The sequence below is a fragment of the Lampetra planeri genome, chromosome 19 (genome assembly GCF_965212315.1).
Source record: "Lampetra planeri chromosome 19, kcLamPlan1.2.h2, whole genome shotgun sequence".
NCBI lineage: Eukaryota > Metazoa > Chordata > Hyperoartia > Petromyzontiformes > Petromyzontidae > Lampetra > Lampetra planeri.
In genome coordinates, this window is record NC_136125.1 from 1,619,233 (window position 1) to 1,634,058 (window position 14,826).

The following is a 14,826-nucleotide window of genomic DNA, read 5'->3' on the forward strand; positions in this document are numbered from 1 at the left end:
TGCTATCCCCACAGAGGAAAGCAATATTTTACGTTCTGAAACTCGCCACTGACAGCAGAGTCACATCTGAGACTGTCATAGACCAGGACATGGCATGGTTGCCCTCTGCAAACGCCTATCTTACCAGAGCTGCAGGACAATACTGCCACCTCTTTTGCTGTTGCAGAAGAGAACAGTTTGCTGTTCGCCTTATCTGCTGAAATAAATTGCGCAAATGGAAAAAAGCCTCACCTCTGGCATGAGCATGATGGTACTGATTGTGGTGGTATGTTTTTCAGTGTATTTGGTGGACAGGCATAGCAAAAGAGTTTTCGACTTTTGGTTGTGGTAATGTCCTTCCAAAATTTAGTTACAAAAAGAGCCATTATTATAATCTTAGAAGAATGCATACAATGTTCTGACGTACCATTTTCATTCAAAAAAGCCCCGGGGAAAAGAAACAAAAAATTGTGGTAAAGAAAACCCAGACCATGCTCAGTCAATACTGTGCAGTATCCCGTAATTAAGTTTAATACAATTCCTTGACCAAATCTCACTTACCAATCAATTCCCGACACAGAAGCACATTTCCCGGTCTGTGACAATTGCTTTTGCTACGATTTGGGTTTGGTTATGTTTTGCTCTCGATATATATTTGCCTCATCGTTGTACATGCTTATTCGTTACATTGTCATTTTGATGACCCACATCACTCTTGAAAATGGGTCTCATTCTGGTCTCTTCTTGACTTCTCACCTAGCTGAACAAACCAAATACATTTGAAACGTGAAACCAATATCAAGTCTCCACTGACGCCACTGGGCTTGAGGGTTGGAGTTCCGTGCCAGCACGGTCCGAGGCTGCCGCTCCCTGGCCCACCTTCCCCCCCCAACCACCTCCCCCCTCTTACCCCTGCTGAGCTGCCCCCCTAAAGTTCACCAAGCCAGTGTTCTTCACTCATTTTTAGAGGGGGGCCACTTTCGCCGATAAGATATCAGTGTGAGGACCGCCACACATTTGAAACCATCGAGGTTTGACAGCAGCAGCACGATGGGGGGTGTTTTCACATTCGTTCGTGTATTGTCAGGAGGCCGCACATCAGGGGCCGCACTAAAGGCCACCAGGGGCCGCCAGTGGACCGCAGGCCTTGAAATTGTCGTGACGCTGATACGCGTTTTTTTATTAAGAGCCTTTATTAGGATAACTCTATTTCTAGGCCCGGGCTTCATTCTTGAGACTTGAACTTCGTCTTCTCTCCAACCGTTCTCTCTACTTGTGCCGTCCGCTTTTATATCCTACGAGCCCCCTTTCTGGAAGCTTTGCTGACCCAATTTCCTTCAGCCAATCCTCGTCCTACTCCTCCAACGATCGTCAAACCGTCGACCCTAGTCAACCTTCGTTTCCTGTCTTTTAATTTTGATTCTCTCCTCCAAACCCTTTTAATCTCGTATTATTATTCAAATATAAATTTAATGTGAAATACCTGATGATTGTTTAATGATAGTACATATATAATTATTAAAGAAGATTGTAATCATTTAATAAACAGTAATTCTGGAGTAGGTGCAGATTATTAACACTTGCACTCAATCCCAACTACAGGGGTTGAGCAGTGAGGTGGTATGTCGTGTTGGGTCGATTGGTGTGCATGTGGTCATAATTACAGGTATGATACGTTCATTTCTTTTGAGTTCTATTTTGCCGTTTTTGCGCGTGAAAGTTAAAGATGGCGTCATTAACACCGTGACACTTATTTAATTATATATACACGAGTGCTCGTCCATCAAGTTTGATAAAGTCAAGTTAATGCAATGGATTTTGCAATAACGGGAAGGTGGTTTGAATGCGAGTGATAAAAAAAGAATAGGAGCTAATTTTGTAATAGTTGATTCAATTTAGTGATATTTAGTTATATTGTTCGGAAAATAAACCCGCACAAAATGACTGCCCTGCAGTGAGCATAATTATCTATGTGTTTTGGTAGATTGTTCTGATTCAGATGTAATAAATAATAGTTGCTATATAGATTCATGATGATTACAATTAATTGATAAATTTACATTTTAGCAATACAATTGGATTATACATATTGATTTTATTACTATACAAGCAAATATAATTTAATTTGTGAAGTTATCACATTAGATGTAACGAGGATGGAGTATTTAGAAGGCACTCTAGATGTTTATTTCGGATGTTTTTTGTGAAATGTAAAATATTTCAGATGTTTGATGTTAAATGTGTATTATGTATGATAAACAGGTGTTATGATTATTCAGATTCAGATGGACGTTTTACAGGGAATGATAAGTTGTGTTGTATAACGTGGTGTGGATTGGTGTGTATCCAGTCGTAATTACAGATGCAGGAATGCTCCTCAGAAGAACACTTTGAAAGAGTTTCGATTCAACCTACAACAAATTGCATTCTGAGGTCCAAGGAGCATTGCCGAAGGACCACGCACTCGTTATCCGAGGGGTCTCAGAGAGGATGTCTTCAGCGAGATTTTCTACATTCTGGTCAATATCAGGGGCCAAGTACAGCTAAAGGGCATGCTGGACTTGGGATCGATGGCATGCACCATCAGTGAAAAGGCAGAGCCATTGTTGGTGGAAGCAGGACTGAATCTGGTGAAACACCCATCAGATCGAATGGTCTGAGTGGGTTGTGGTGGAATCCGGATGCAACCAAAGTGCGTGTATGACCTGCAACTAAGCATGGATGGCGTAGACAAGGTCGTGCTGACTTTGTTGGTTCCGGGCTAAACCAACGACATCATAGTGGACTCGAATATCATAAAGCAGCTACTGGAGGCTATGAGAAGTAAGGAGGATTGTAACAAAATCTCCGAAGGGACACCACCAACAATCAGTTTAACACGTAGGCTTTTGCAACCAGTATCATCTATAAGAGGGTGGGTTAGATCACGTAAATATATAAAGGTGTCGTTAAAACCTGCCATTACCCGACACAGCCAACTAGTAAGGGTTGTGGCTTGGTTCTCCAACACACCGGTGTGCTGTACTAGTGACGTATTGGCATATTCTGTTTAGTTGACAACCCTTACTAGTTGGCCGTGTCAAATTTTAACACCACATTTATATATGTATGCGGTCTCACCCAAAAAACGCTCTATTATGGACCAGCATCGATGTCCGAGAATGAGCGTTTGGTTGACCGTTTTGATAACCTTACCTGGTTGGAGAGGTGGAGTGGCACCTGAAAAAGTACGGACAGTGAAATTGGTCCAGACTGTGATGCTTTTGCCAAGACATCAACATCTGATCTGGGGAAGGCTACCGCTGGGCACACCCAACTCACTGAGAAGTACGGTTCTCAGTAGACAACAGCAAGGTGCCTACCAAAATGCTTTTTGACTGTTGGGACCCCATAGAGGTGATGAATCCCACAGACAAAGTTTTAACATTACGACGAAACAGTACATTGGCAGATGTGTCACCATGTCTCACGGTGGAGGATTTGAACCTGCTTTAGGCACCCAGGAAAAGGGTGTTTTGAACCCTTCCAGTTGTGACAGGAGTCATGGATCTGGACAGGTGGGCCTGAAGCATAGGCTGGCCTCCCTTGATCTATGAGGGATTGATATTGATGGATGCGAGGTCAGTAGAGGTGCAAAATATGAGCTGGTAGATCCGCTGGCGGAATATGAAGACATCTTCGAGGGATGTGTTGGACTGCGGAGAAACTAAGGAGTTTATGTATCGTATCCGGCTGTCAGATGATCGTCCTTTCCGTCTCCCATACAGGAGGGTCCCACCTGCTCACTACTGAGAGTTGAGGGATAATACAGAACCCAGCATGCGAGTATACTTCCCCTCTGGTCATGGTCTGGAAAAAGGATGGCGGACTCTGAATCAGCACAGACTTTCGCTGGCTGCTGCAGTGTCACACAACCCGGCTTAACTGCCGCATCGCACAGCTGAGGGGCAGTGCGGGTAAACGAGGCCTGCTGCTCAGACTCATGAGGCTGGAGGACGCTGGCTGCATTGTTCATGCAGTGCGCTTAACAGCCACCCTGGGTCCGGTTCCTGCCAGCAACGTCCTCACAAGGCACCTCTTCCGGCACTCAGTGAGTGAAAGCTTGGCATGCCCCAGCGTTGCCAGCAAGTGGGAGCTCGACGTGCTCCATCCACTGTTGAACACCATCAGCCAGTGGGAACGTGAAGCAGACTGTCCTCTCCTCAACACGAGAGAGTTGGTTTGCCTGCTGCCCAGCACCACCAGTGAATGGGAGCTCTGTGAGGTTAATCCACCCTGCTATTTCATCAGTGAGCTGGAGCACAGCCCGTGGTCAGCCAATCCACTGGACCTCGTGTTCTTCTGGCTGCGCCATTGTATGCCCCACCTGCGTGGTTGTGTCCGCCCGTGTACGCGCTCAACAAGTGTTTACACGGGCGTGTACGCATCTGCCACGTACGGGGAAGTGCTTGCTGATGGCACGGAGCTTGGACAACGCTACCTCAACTTGCTGCTCCAGGCAGCAGAGCCGCTGATTGGACACCACCTGAATCCTGCCCCCCTCATCACCATCATCGGTACAGCATGGGCTGATATAATAGAGCTTCAACATGCACCATCTCTTCATCACCTGCATCTGGAACCCGCGCTTCTGAGGACGCTCTCTGGCCTTGGGCTTCGTCGAGGTCAACGTCAGAGACTGCATCGGCACCGTGGTTGCAGAGGTGGTAGAAGCCGCCGTTCACAGGTCAACCTTCAACCAGCCATCTCCTCTAATCTCTCGATGCCTCGCCTCTACGGATCTTCCCATCCACGTCAACCTACTCAACTCAGACTCCATTACCAACAAATCAGCCCCGATTCACGATACCATCTCGGACCACCACATCGACCATTTGCTCATTACCGACTCCCTTGCCAGCCATCTCTCTGGAAGTCGCGCCCCCAGGATACAAGGTTTTCATAAACCTCACGCAACTAACCATCGGGTGGTGGCTTAGCAGTCATTTACAATGCACACTTGAAAATTAGCTATATCTACCGATGGCTCCCGCCACCTTCGAGGTCCAGTCCATATCCCTCACTACTAACAACGATTTTTTTTCCATCATTTCCATGTATCGCCCTCCAGATGGCAGCATCACTACCTTCTTAAACGAGCTTTCGGAATTCCTTTACCTCATTCCTAACCCATCTTACAGGCTCGTTCTTAGAAGAGACTTTGATTGCCCCGGCAATACCCCAGCCTCCATTGATAGTCCTCTTGAGTCAACCTGGCCTGCCATTAGCTGGTCATCACGAACTTAGGCCCCACCAGAGCTTCCTCAACAAATGTTGAGAGCATGCTCGACCTGGTTCTGGAACCTGACCAGCATCGACGCATCATTGCACTGGGAGTTTTTCAAACTGGTTACTCCGACCACCACCTTATACTTTTTTCTCTTTTCAAATTCCCAAGCCAATCACCATCAAATTCACCCGCCACTCCCGTTATTTCAAGGGTATCGAGTTTTCTGCTTTACACCACGTCCTCGCAAATTCGCCTTCAATGTTATCACCATCATTGAATCCAACCGTCTGCACTCTCCAACTAGAAGCTGACATAAGGGCAGCGCTGGACAAACTGGGTCCATTAAAATCACGAACCGCTAGGAAGTCTTCCCACGACACTTACTGGCTCTCAAGAGACGCCATCATTGCTAAGCGAACCAAGAGGCACCTTGAAAGTATCGGTCTACCTAGTGATCGACTTGCCTAGAGTTGCCTGCAGGAAAACTAACAAACTTATCCTTGTCTCACATTCATCCTACATTGAAGAACACATCAAAACAGCAACCGGAAAACCGCGCATTCTATGGAAAACCCTCAAGGATCTTCTACATCCTGGTAGCACATGGTCCCTCACCTTAGTGATCTGAAACTTGCCACCTATTTTAATACTTACTTCACCAACAAGCCGATCACCATCACAAACTCCTACACGTCTACCCACACATCGCACCATTGTACCCCACTCCAGTTTTCTGAAGTTGTAAGCATTGACCCAGACACCTTCGAACTATGCTCAAGCCAGTGTCTACAAAATACGTTTTCTCTTTAATTGAATCACTTAAATTAAAGTAATCTCCACTCAACGTGCTCCCAGGTTCCTTGTTCCAGCAATGTGCTCCGGATCTCGCCATCATGATCAGGAACATCGCAAATGCCTCATTCCCTATGGGGTGTTTTCCATCCAACCTCAAATCTGGCCTGGTTTCCCCCTTGTTAAAGAAACCAAGTCTCGACCCATATGACCCATCTAGTTATTGTCCCATCACTAATCTCTCGAACCTCTCTAAACTCTTTGAACGACTAGCCCTCGCCAAGCTAAAACCACATATCACCTCCTCCCCAAACTACTACTGCTTCCAGTCAGCTTACTGTCAAAACTACTCCACAGAAACAGATTATGGAGTCCGGCTCCATTGTTGCACTTGTAAGTCTGGACATTTCGTCAGCCTTTGACACCATCAACCACTCGCTCCTTACTTCCCTCCTGAAATCCGACTTCGGTATATGTGGCTCAGCACTCAAGTGGATAATTTCGTACCTTTCTGACCGTAAATCTTCAGTTGGGCACGTCCACATCGCCTGAAACAAAAGCATTATGCAGGGTTTCACAGGGCTCCGTCCTAGGTCCCCTGCTCTTCACAGCCTACACTTTCCCGATCGGCCGGCTAATCGCAAGTTTCGGTGTTAAGCACCACTCATATGCAGATGACACTATTCTAGTCACTGCCATCGATTCTAGCAATGCATCTGGATTCGAGAGGCTCTCGGAATGTACCAGAGGCCTTGCAAGTGGTTCACTGCACACAACCTAGCCCTTAATGCGAAAAAGTCGGTGGCCATCATGTTAGGTACCAAGCAACGTCTCAACTCATCAGCACTCCCAACACACATACACATCTTTGGTCACAGCATCAGGTTCACCGATCACTTCAGCTACCTCAGTGTCATCCTAGATTCAACTTTATCCTTCGACCGTCAAACCAATCATATCATCAGTTAATGTAACTTTCACCTGAAGGCTCTCATACACCTACGTCCTTGTCACATTGCCTAATCAGGAGGGCTGATGGTTGGGGTGCATCGCGTTGTGCTGGTGTTCGACCACTCAGAGCCTAAGGGCCTGTGCAACAGCCCGGCTTCGTTTATGCACATGATGATGGGTGTCTTTGGTGACCTCAACTTTACGAGCCTGTTGTGTTATCTAGATGTCCTACTGTTGTTCGCTCCCATGGAGACAGTGGCACGCCAGAGGTTAGGCACAGTGATCAAAGATTGAGAGACAACAACTTGAAGCTGGCACCAAATAATGGCATTTTCTGCAGAAGAGCATGAACTTCATCGTTCACATAATCGACTGACAGGGGCTGGCAGTGGACCCAGTAATGGTGGAAGTAATCGCCAAGATGTGTAGGAGTGATCTGATGGACCTAGATGGGTGTACACATTCTGTGCAGAGAATAAAGCCATTTTTAGGGATGGTATTTTACTTCCAGCATTTTATCCCACACTGTTTGGCAAGGGCAAAGCATTGTTTCAGTTGACTGTGGGTGAAAAGAGAAATAACGCAAAGGGGCAAAAGGGCCATTCCGAAAGTTGAATGCTGCAGACTGGACAAGGCCCTTGAAGAAATGATAAGTGGCCGAGTGGAATTCGCAGTGTTGGCTCACCCAGACTTCGACAAACCATTAGTTCTATCAGTTGATGCGTACTTTGACGGGCTAGGTGCAGTACTGTCACAAGTTCAGGAGGGGTGCGGCGAGGCACGCCAATAGACTCTCAGTGGTGCCCAGAAGCAATATCCTGCCCATAGGCTGGAGATCTTGGCACTTAAATGGAGTGTTTGTGACAAGTTCAGTTTAAATAGCTAAAGGGTCACAAGTTCACTGTGGATGGACAGCAACCCACTGACTTATGTTCTCATGAAGCCTAATCTGGATGCTTATGAGCAGAGATGGATTGCTAAGCTCACGCCTTATGATCTTGACCTCAAGCATATTGCAGGTCGGGAAAATGTCGTGGCAGATGCGCTCAGCAGAGACCCGTTTGTGGGAAAATTGAATAGGCAGTTGCTTTGTGAGCCCTACCACAATCTGGCTATGGAGGCAGCGTGGGTTGGTGATGTGAATGTGCAGGAAGCATTCCGGTGGATAAGTCAACATCAACCAGGTAACGAGGGTTGCTACAGTTAAGCCCCGTAACTGAAGGAGAGTATGCATCAGCATGTTTGTGACACAGCCTCAGTCAAAGCAATGTTTGAGTCCCAGTTGGGTTGGAAAGAGGCAGCCAAGTCAAGAGCACTGACTTTAGTGCAAAATAGGCAATCAATGGTACCACCTGGACAGTATATGCTGTAAACATTGTGTTTAGGGGAACTGAGGAGCAGTCAGCAGCAGGAGGGTGTTGCCATATCTGAATTGGAAGCAGTTGCCATTTAGGCGGGAGAGAGACGGCGAGAGTCCTGGCGTTTGTCAACTCCTAAAACAATTGGAGACACTCGAATTGCGAGATGGGATAGTGTACATAGTCGTGAAGGATCAACAATCCGGACGAAGGAAGATACAGTTTGTATTGCCAGTATCTCCACGAGTGAAAGCACTAGCTGAGATACATGACTTGGCGGCTCACTAGGGACGAGAGATAACTTTGTGTCTGGCAAGGCAGCAGTTCATTTGGCCAGGAATGGAGGCAGACATCGGGGAGTAAGTCAATTGTTGTAGGTGGTACCTTGTGGAAAATACCCCTGAACCAGCAGCACGGGCGCCACTGGAAAGCATGAAGATGACGGCTCCAATGGAATTAGTCTGCATGGATTTCTGGTGTGTGGAAGACCGGCGACACCACTCAATTGTCGTCTTGGTGGTGACAGACCATTTAACGAAAATGGCCCATGCCTTCCCCTGAATTAACCAGATGGCGAAACAGATGGCTCGGAAATTGTGGGATCATGTGTTTTGTATTTACGGATTCCCGGAAAGGATCCATTCAGACCAAGGCACATATTTTGAGAGTTAACTCATCGCAGAGCTGATGGCACTTTCATAGCTGAAAAAGTCACAACAGCATACCATTCAACCTGCGGGTCATTGCCTTCGACAGGGAGGCCACAATCGGCCAACCCACTTCGTCACTAGTTGTTTGTGGTATCTTAAGGATACCAGCATCTGCATGCCTGGAGGTACAGTCATGGACTCACTGACCAGTGCCTACACAAACAAACCCTGGTTGCATACTATGGCCTGGCCCACCGGTTGCAGGAAAAAATGTGAACTTCTAATGGCATTTATATGAAACACTGGTCAGTGAGTATCCAGAGAGGCAATTTATTTAAGAAATCGGTTCCCAGCAGGCATGAAACAGCTAACGGCTGGAAACAAATATGGGCCCTGACAAGGCAGGCTCCCCAATTTGCACTTGCACATCGATTTGCCCCACTATCTCCATGGTACCACCATTTGCCGCCACATACGTACTGGTGACCAGCGTTAAACAATGGCCACTGGACGGTAGCAAATCAGTTGTAAATAATAGTTGCCGATGCCACCCCGTATCAATTAAAATGCGGACCTCCACTCCTCCCACTGAACCTATCATAACCGAGGTCCCTGTGGCTGCCGCTACGACCTTCCGAGCCATCTTCTTCCACTGGTTGCCCAACTCGGGCCACCTGTGGAGAAGCGAGTCCCAACCCTCTTTAGGGGATGTCCCGACCTCGTTATTCCCGATGCTTGTAGAATTAGATGGTACATACGGGATGGCGATGGAGGCGGTGAGAGGCAGTGAGTTCCTATATGCATGAGTTGAGCTATCCAGCTGGGTGTCTGGGGTTTCAGGAGTCGCCTGATGTTGTTGAGCCATGGCTCCCAATGAGGAGGTGGACCCTGTCAGCGCTGATGGCAGTTGGTCGCTTCTGCACCCGCACTTAATGTGTCTGGGCTGGCCGCAGCGATGGCAGGTAATGGGCGGGCCCCACCGTGGAGTCGCCACCTACCCTCTTGGTCCCCATCCTCGAGCCCGTTGTTGAGTCGACCCTCTGGGCCATGTCCGCCCATAATGGGGCGTCACTGCTACTGCTTCCACTACCTCCGACTGCTGTCGTGATGGGCGCAGCCCTGCTGATGTCAGGCAGGCGTTGCAGGCGCCACTCCCCAGGACCTCTTCTATACGTGCCACTACTTGGATCCGCCGGATCATTAATTCTTGTGCACGCAGATACCGTTCTACCCACAAGGAGATCTGTGCTTCCTCCTCAACTATGGGCAGTACAATGCCAATCTCATGAACCAGGGCAAGCATTCTCTCGATCACGAGTGAGTCCAGTGCCGCTTCATCCAGCTGAGGGTAAGCCACCTGCCTGAGCACCATCAGAGCGCTGCGGTTGGCGAGCGGCGAATCTGCTTCCTCTTGCTTGTGCTAATGGAACTTCCTCTTCGCGTTGGACGGTGGGTCCAACACTTTAGCCATCTCGCGGCATGTTGCTTGTAGCCTGGCCCTTCGTTCTGCTGGTATGACCTTGAAGATGGCGAGGGCTTCATCGCTTAAGGCCTTTGTTAGTCCCTAACAATGGCCTGAAACCGTCTGATGAAAGCTCCCCAGTCGCCTACTGCTGCCACAAACTCCTTCACCAGCCCCAGCCGGCGAGGTTTTTCAACCACTTTCTCATGTGCCATGGGAACCGCCTTCTGTGATGGTGCCCCGACCATTGCTGTCGTCGCCGTGGCTGCACCGAGCATTTCTGGTTCTTCGGTTCCCACTGCTGTCGGCTTGTTCCGACTGCTGGTTTCGCATTTCCTGGCCTCCCCTCCTTCTCGGCGAGCTGCAGCACGAGCCGGGCGACCGTGTCTGTGAGGAGGTCTATCAATCCTTCCAGCTGCTCCCATCCTTCGGCTATCAGTGGTGCTTGGGTGAATGGGCATTCCGGTTGCTGCGATTGCCCCTTTTTATCACCACCAGCACCGCCACAGCCTCTCTCACATCCCCAAGGTTGATCTCTGGGTCCTCTTCACCCGGGGGCATTCTAGATGAAGACCTCCTCGTCGTTGGACGTCACCGGTGGGTTTTTCATTGGCTTGTGCTCAACATCTTTCAGAGACTCCACTCTTCTGACACCAGTTATAGTGATGCCGACATGTGTTTTTGGTTTAAGATGTTTTATTCGGACACAACTCTATTTCTAGTCCCGGGCTTTGTTTTTGAGGCTTGAACTTCGTCTTCTCTCCAACTGTCCACTTTCCTTGTGCTGTCCCCTTTTATATCCTCCGAGCCCCCTTTCTAGAAGATTTACTGACCCCATTTCCTTCAGCCAATCCTCGTACTCTTCCTCCAACGGTTGTCAACCGTCGCCCCTACAGTCAACCCTCATTTCCCGCTTTTATGTTTGAATCTCTCCTCCAATCCCTTTGAATCTCTTATCCTAACGAATCTTATTTGAGGACTCCCTGCACCAATCAGAGGTCTTAATTGACTTGCTGACTGTCCATTCACATGTACGCTTATGTGAGATGAGTGGTCTATTGCCTCGGTCAGTACACAATAAACAACACTGCATTAAACCACTGACCACCATTTTCAGTGCATTTGACACTTTGTATATTAATTATTGTGAAGCTATTGACAAAAGCCTATGCATTAATTTTAAAGTGTTCATGTGGATTTGCACCGTATTAATCCATTCACAGTTCATCTTATTGTTTTTTTCGGTAAAGTCACGTAGAAGGGAAGTAATAAAATAATAAAAATAAAACATAATAAAATAATTCTCACGACGTTTCGGCCACAACGCAAGCAGCCGTCCTCAGGTGAAGACCAGGTCTGTCGGGGAGATTATTTTATTATGTTTTATTTTTATTATTTTATTACTTCCCTTCTACGTGACTTTACCGAAAGAACCAAGAAGATGAATCCCTACAGTCACGAAAGCTTTAAATTAAAAATCCATTCACAGTTGTTCGTGTGTTGACTCATGATTCACTGTAGAAATGTATAATTTGTATTATGAAAATCTCTCCGTGTAATATTCTAAGCCTATGTTGATTTCTCAGATTTACAAGTCACTGTGTTAAAAAATAATCTGCAATGGCGTACAACGTTTTAGGTGTATACGTAATAATATAACATAAGTGACATGTTGACAACTCTTAATAATGTCTGAATGTCAATGTAGAAGTCCCTATTCTGGCTGTCATAAACCTGGCTGTTGCCTGATGATTCTGGTTGTAATTATTGGCAAAACATCGTACTCGGATTGTAAATGTTGTGGATTTACTCTCCAAAACACCGGTGTGCTGTACTAGTAACGAAATGGCATGTTCTGTGTACTTGACAAACCTTACTAATTGGCTGTGTCAGAAGGTGGCGGGTTTAACGACACATTTACATTTATGCGATCTAACCCAAACAGAAAACCTGTATTATGGTAAAAGTCCCAGTGTTAAACCTCTGCGTTCTACAGCCCATGTTCACTGGCATTTAACCTCTGCAGAAAACATCGTGGAATAGCAATGAGAACCGTTCTGGGAAGTGCTGGCATGGCATGCCCATTGTACACCGGTCCGATTCCACACTGCATATCCCCCAACATTAGAATAAGGCCCAAAGGTCTATCCCTGCACAAGTAATTATTGAACAGTGCTCATCACATTTTGTGACCGGTGGTGATAAATTCGCATTACTATGGCGGGAACAAATCTCTTGTAAAAAAAAATAGTATTTCATCTGTATCTGCAACATCGACAGTCCCTCGTGACTGTGAACAGGCAGCCTAAGAGCAAATAATATTTTCCACGAGGGAACCCACTTTGATATCAGGTGGAAGTCTGGGATTTGAACGCTTCATTCCAGTTGATAAATACTCCGTCACAAATCGCAGTCATGCCCCATGACGTTAGCATGTCACTGTACATACGCATACGGCAGAAGAGCAAAAGCAGCGCCATCTGTTGACGAGTGTGCGCATAGAGGTGCATACTCGTCGCCAATCGACTCACTGTCGGTAGCAGTGGCGTTTTGGTTGTTACTGTGGGGGGGGGGGTCTTACTATAAGAAAGGTCGTAAAAGCAGGGGGTCACAAGTCGAGCCGTCGTAAGTCAGGGGTCACCTGTATGTATGTTGAACTTATTTCACACCGTACGTAGCCAACCACGCTTATTGGAGGTGTAGGAGGGTAGGACACCAAATTAAACACAATAAGCAGTTCTAAATAAATACATTTTCAAACTAGTTTAAAAAGTGCATAGCTCCAGTGGCTTCCTATATCGGAAGGAAGAGTGTTCCAGACGGCTGCAGAAGTGCATCTGAAAGCACGAGATGCAGTGTCTGCCTTCATTCTATGGCTAGCCAAAAGCTGCTGCAAGGATGACCGGCGTTTGCGTGATGATAGTTTATGCTGCTTGACGAGATCAGTAAGGTATTTTGGTTCATTTGTGGCGAGCACTTTGTGTGTAACGAGCGCGACTATATACCTTGATAACCCAAACACTTCTCATGAGATGTTTCTGTTAACAATCTGTATATTCATTCCCATGCAGGAGAATATGCGGTGATGACCATATACTTCCACCTGAAGAGGAAGATCGGCTACTTTGTCATCCAGACGTATCTGCCCTGCATCATGACGGTCATCTTGTCCCAGGTGTCCTTTTGGCTCAACAGAGAGTCAGTCCCTGCACGGACAGTGTTTGGTGAGTACCCTCATTCTGCTATATTTCCCATGACTCTAGCTGGTACACTATCTCGTACCAGTACACTGCTTGTATCAAAGTGGTATGCATTCCATGGCATTTTTTAACAGACACCGGAACTGCATTTTTTTAGAGTACCATATTTTATGCTGCGTATATATTGATATTCTGCTGGGTTATCCTGCGGCAGAACACTCCTCTTGCAATCAAAATATTTTTCCCGACCCATCATCTATCTGGTATCTATAAATTAAAAACTACTTTGTGTGAGTTCAGCAGTGGTTATGGTATTGTGTGTATATATGTCTGTTGACCTTCTTTCGCACCGAACGGAGCCAACCGTGCTCATCAGAGGTGCGGACAACAAGTTAAACACAGGTGGTAATATTGAGACATGGGCAGCTGCCATGGGAATGTGGAATTTCTATTCCTGGCCCCGCCTGCCAAATAAGATAGACACTACCCAATGTTCATTCAGCCGTTGTTAAATTTCCACGACAGCACAACACTTGTGTGAGCATGGCATGCAAAAAAAACCCTCTTAGAATGTGAATAAAGTCTTTGTTCTTTTTTATAGAACCAATCTGTTGCAAATAATCAATCTGTCCATGATTAATTAATAATCAATCTGTCCGTGATTAATTAATTAATTGTGGACAGATTTATTATTTGCAACAGTACATTTGGGTTGGGATGAAATGGTGGCTATGTTGAGTGGTCACATTATTGTACCTTTGTATCACAATGTCCGTTTCTGTCACAGAAGCGTTAAGGCACTAAATGTACAACGTTCCTTAAGCATAGAGATTTGCGATTTAAATTTAATTGTCGACAATATTAGCCACTACCCTCAATATACACACCTCTTGCTTCGCATAACTAATTTATATATAGGTGATGCGTAATAATATGACTAACAGGTATTGGTTATCATGACGCTTGCATTAAGCTCGAGGATCTGGCAGCGTAGAGAGGTTAACATCTCTCCCACACTGTCGTCTAATCGCCATTCGCTGGGTCCACCTTGTGATGAAAAGTTAACATTGCACATTTCCTCAGTGACGCAGCTAAAATAGCAGGCTTCCCTTCCCTCTCAAGCCTGCTGCGGTGAGATCGAGGAGCTAGAGACAGACATCGCTGC

At 46.6% G+C, this 14,826-nt stretch overlaps 1 protein-coding gene across 1 annotated transcript in view; it reads left to right on the forward strand.

Annotated features, from left to right (window-relative positions):
• The window catches only part of LOC144723906 (gamma-aminobutyric acid receptor subunit alpha-2-like), an 87,841-nt gene that overhangs the window by 60,682 nt on the left and 12,333 nt on the right, over positions 1–14,826 (forward strand). The window contains exon 7 of the mRNA XM_078602684.1: positions 13,533–13,685. Coding sequence (XP_078458810.1) covers positions 13,533–13,685 — 153 coding nt within the window. The remainder of the gene's footprint in view (positions 1–13,532; positions 13,686–14,826) is intronic.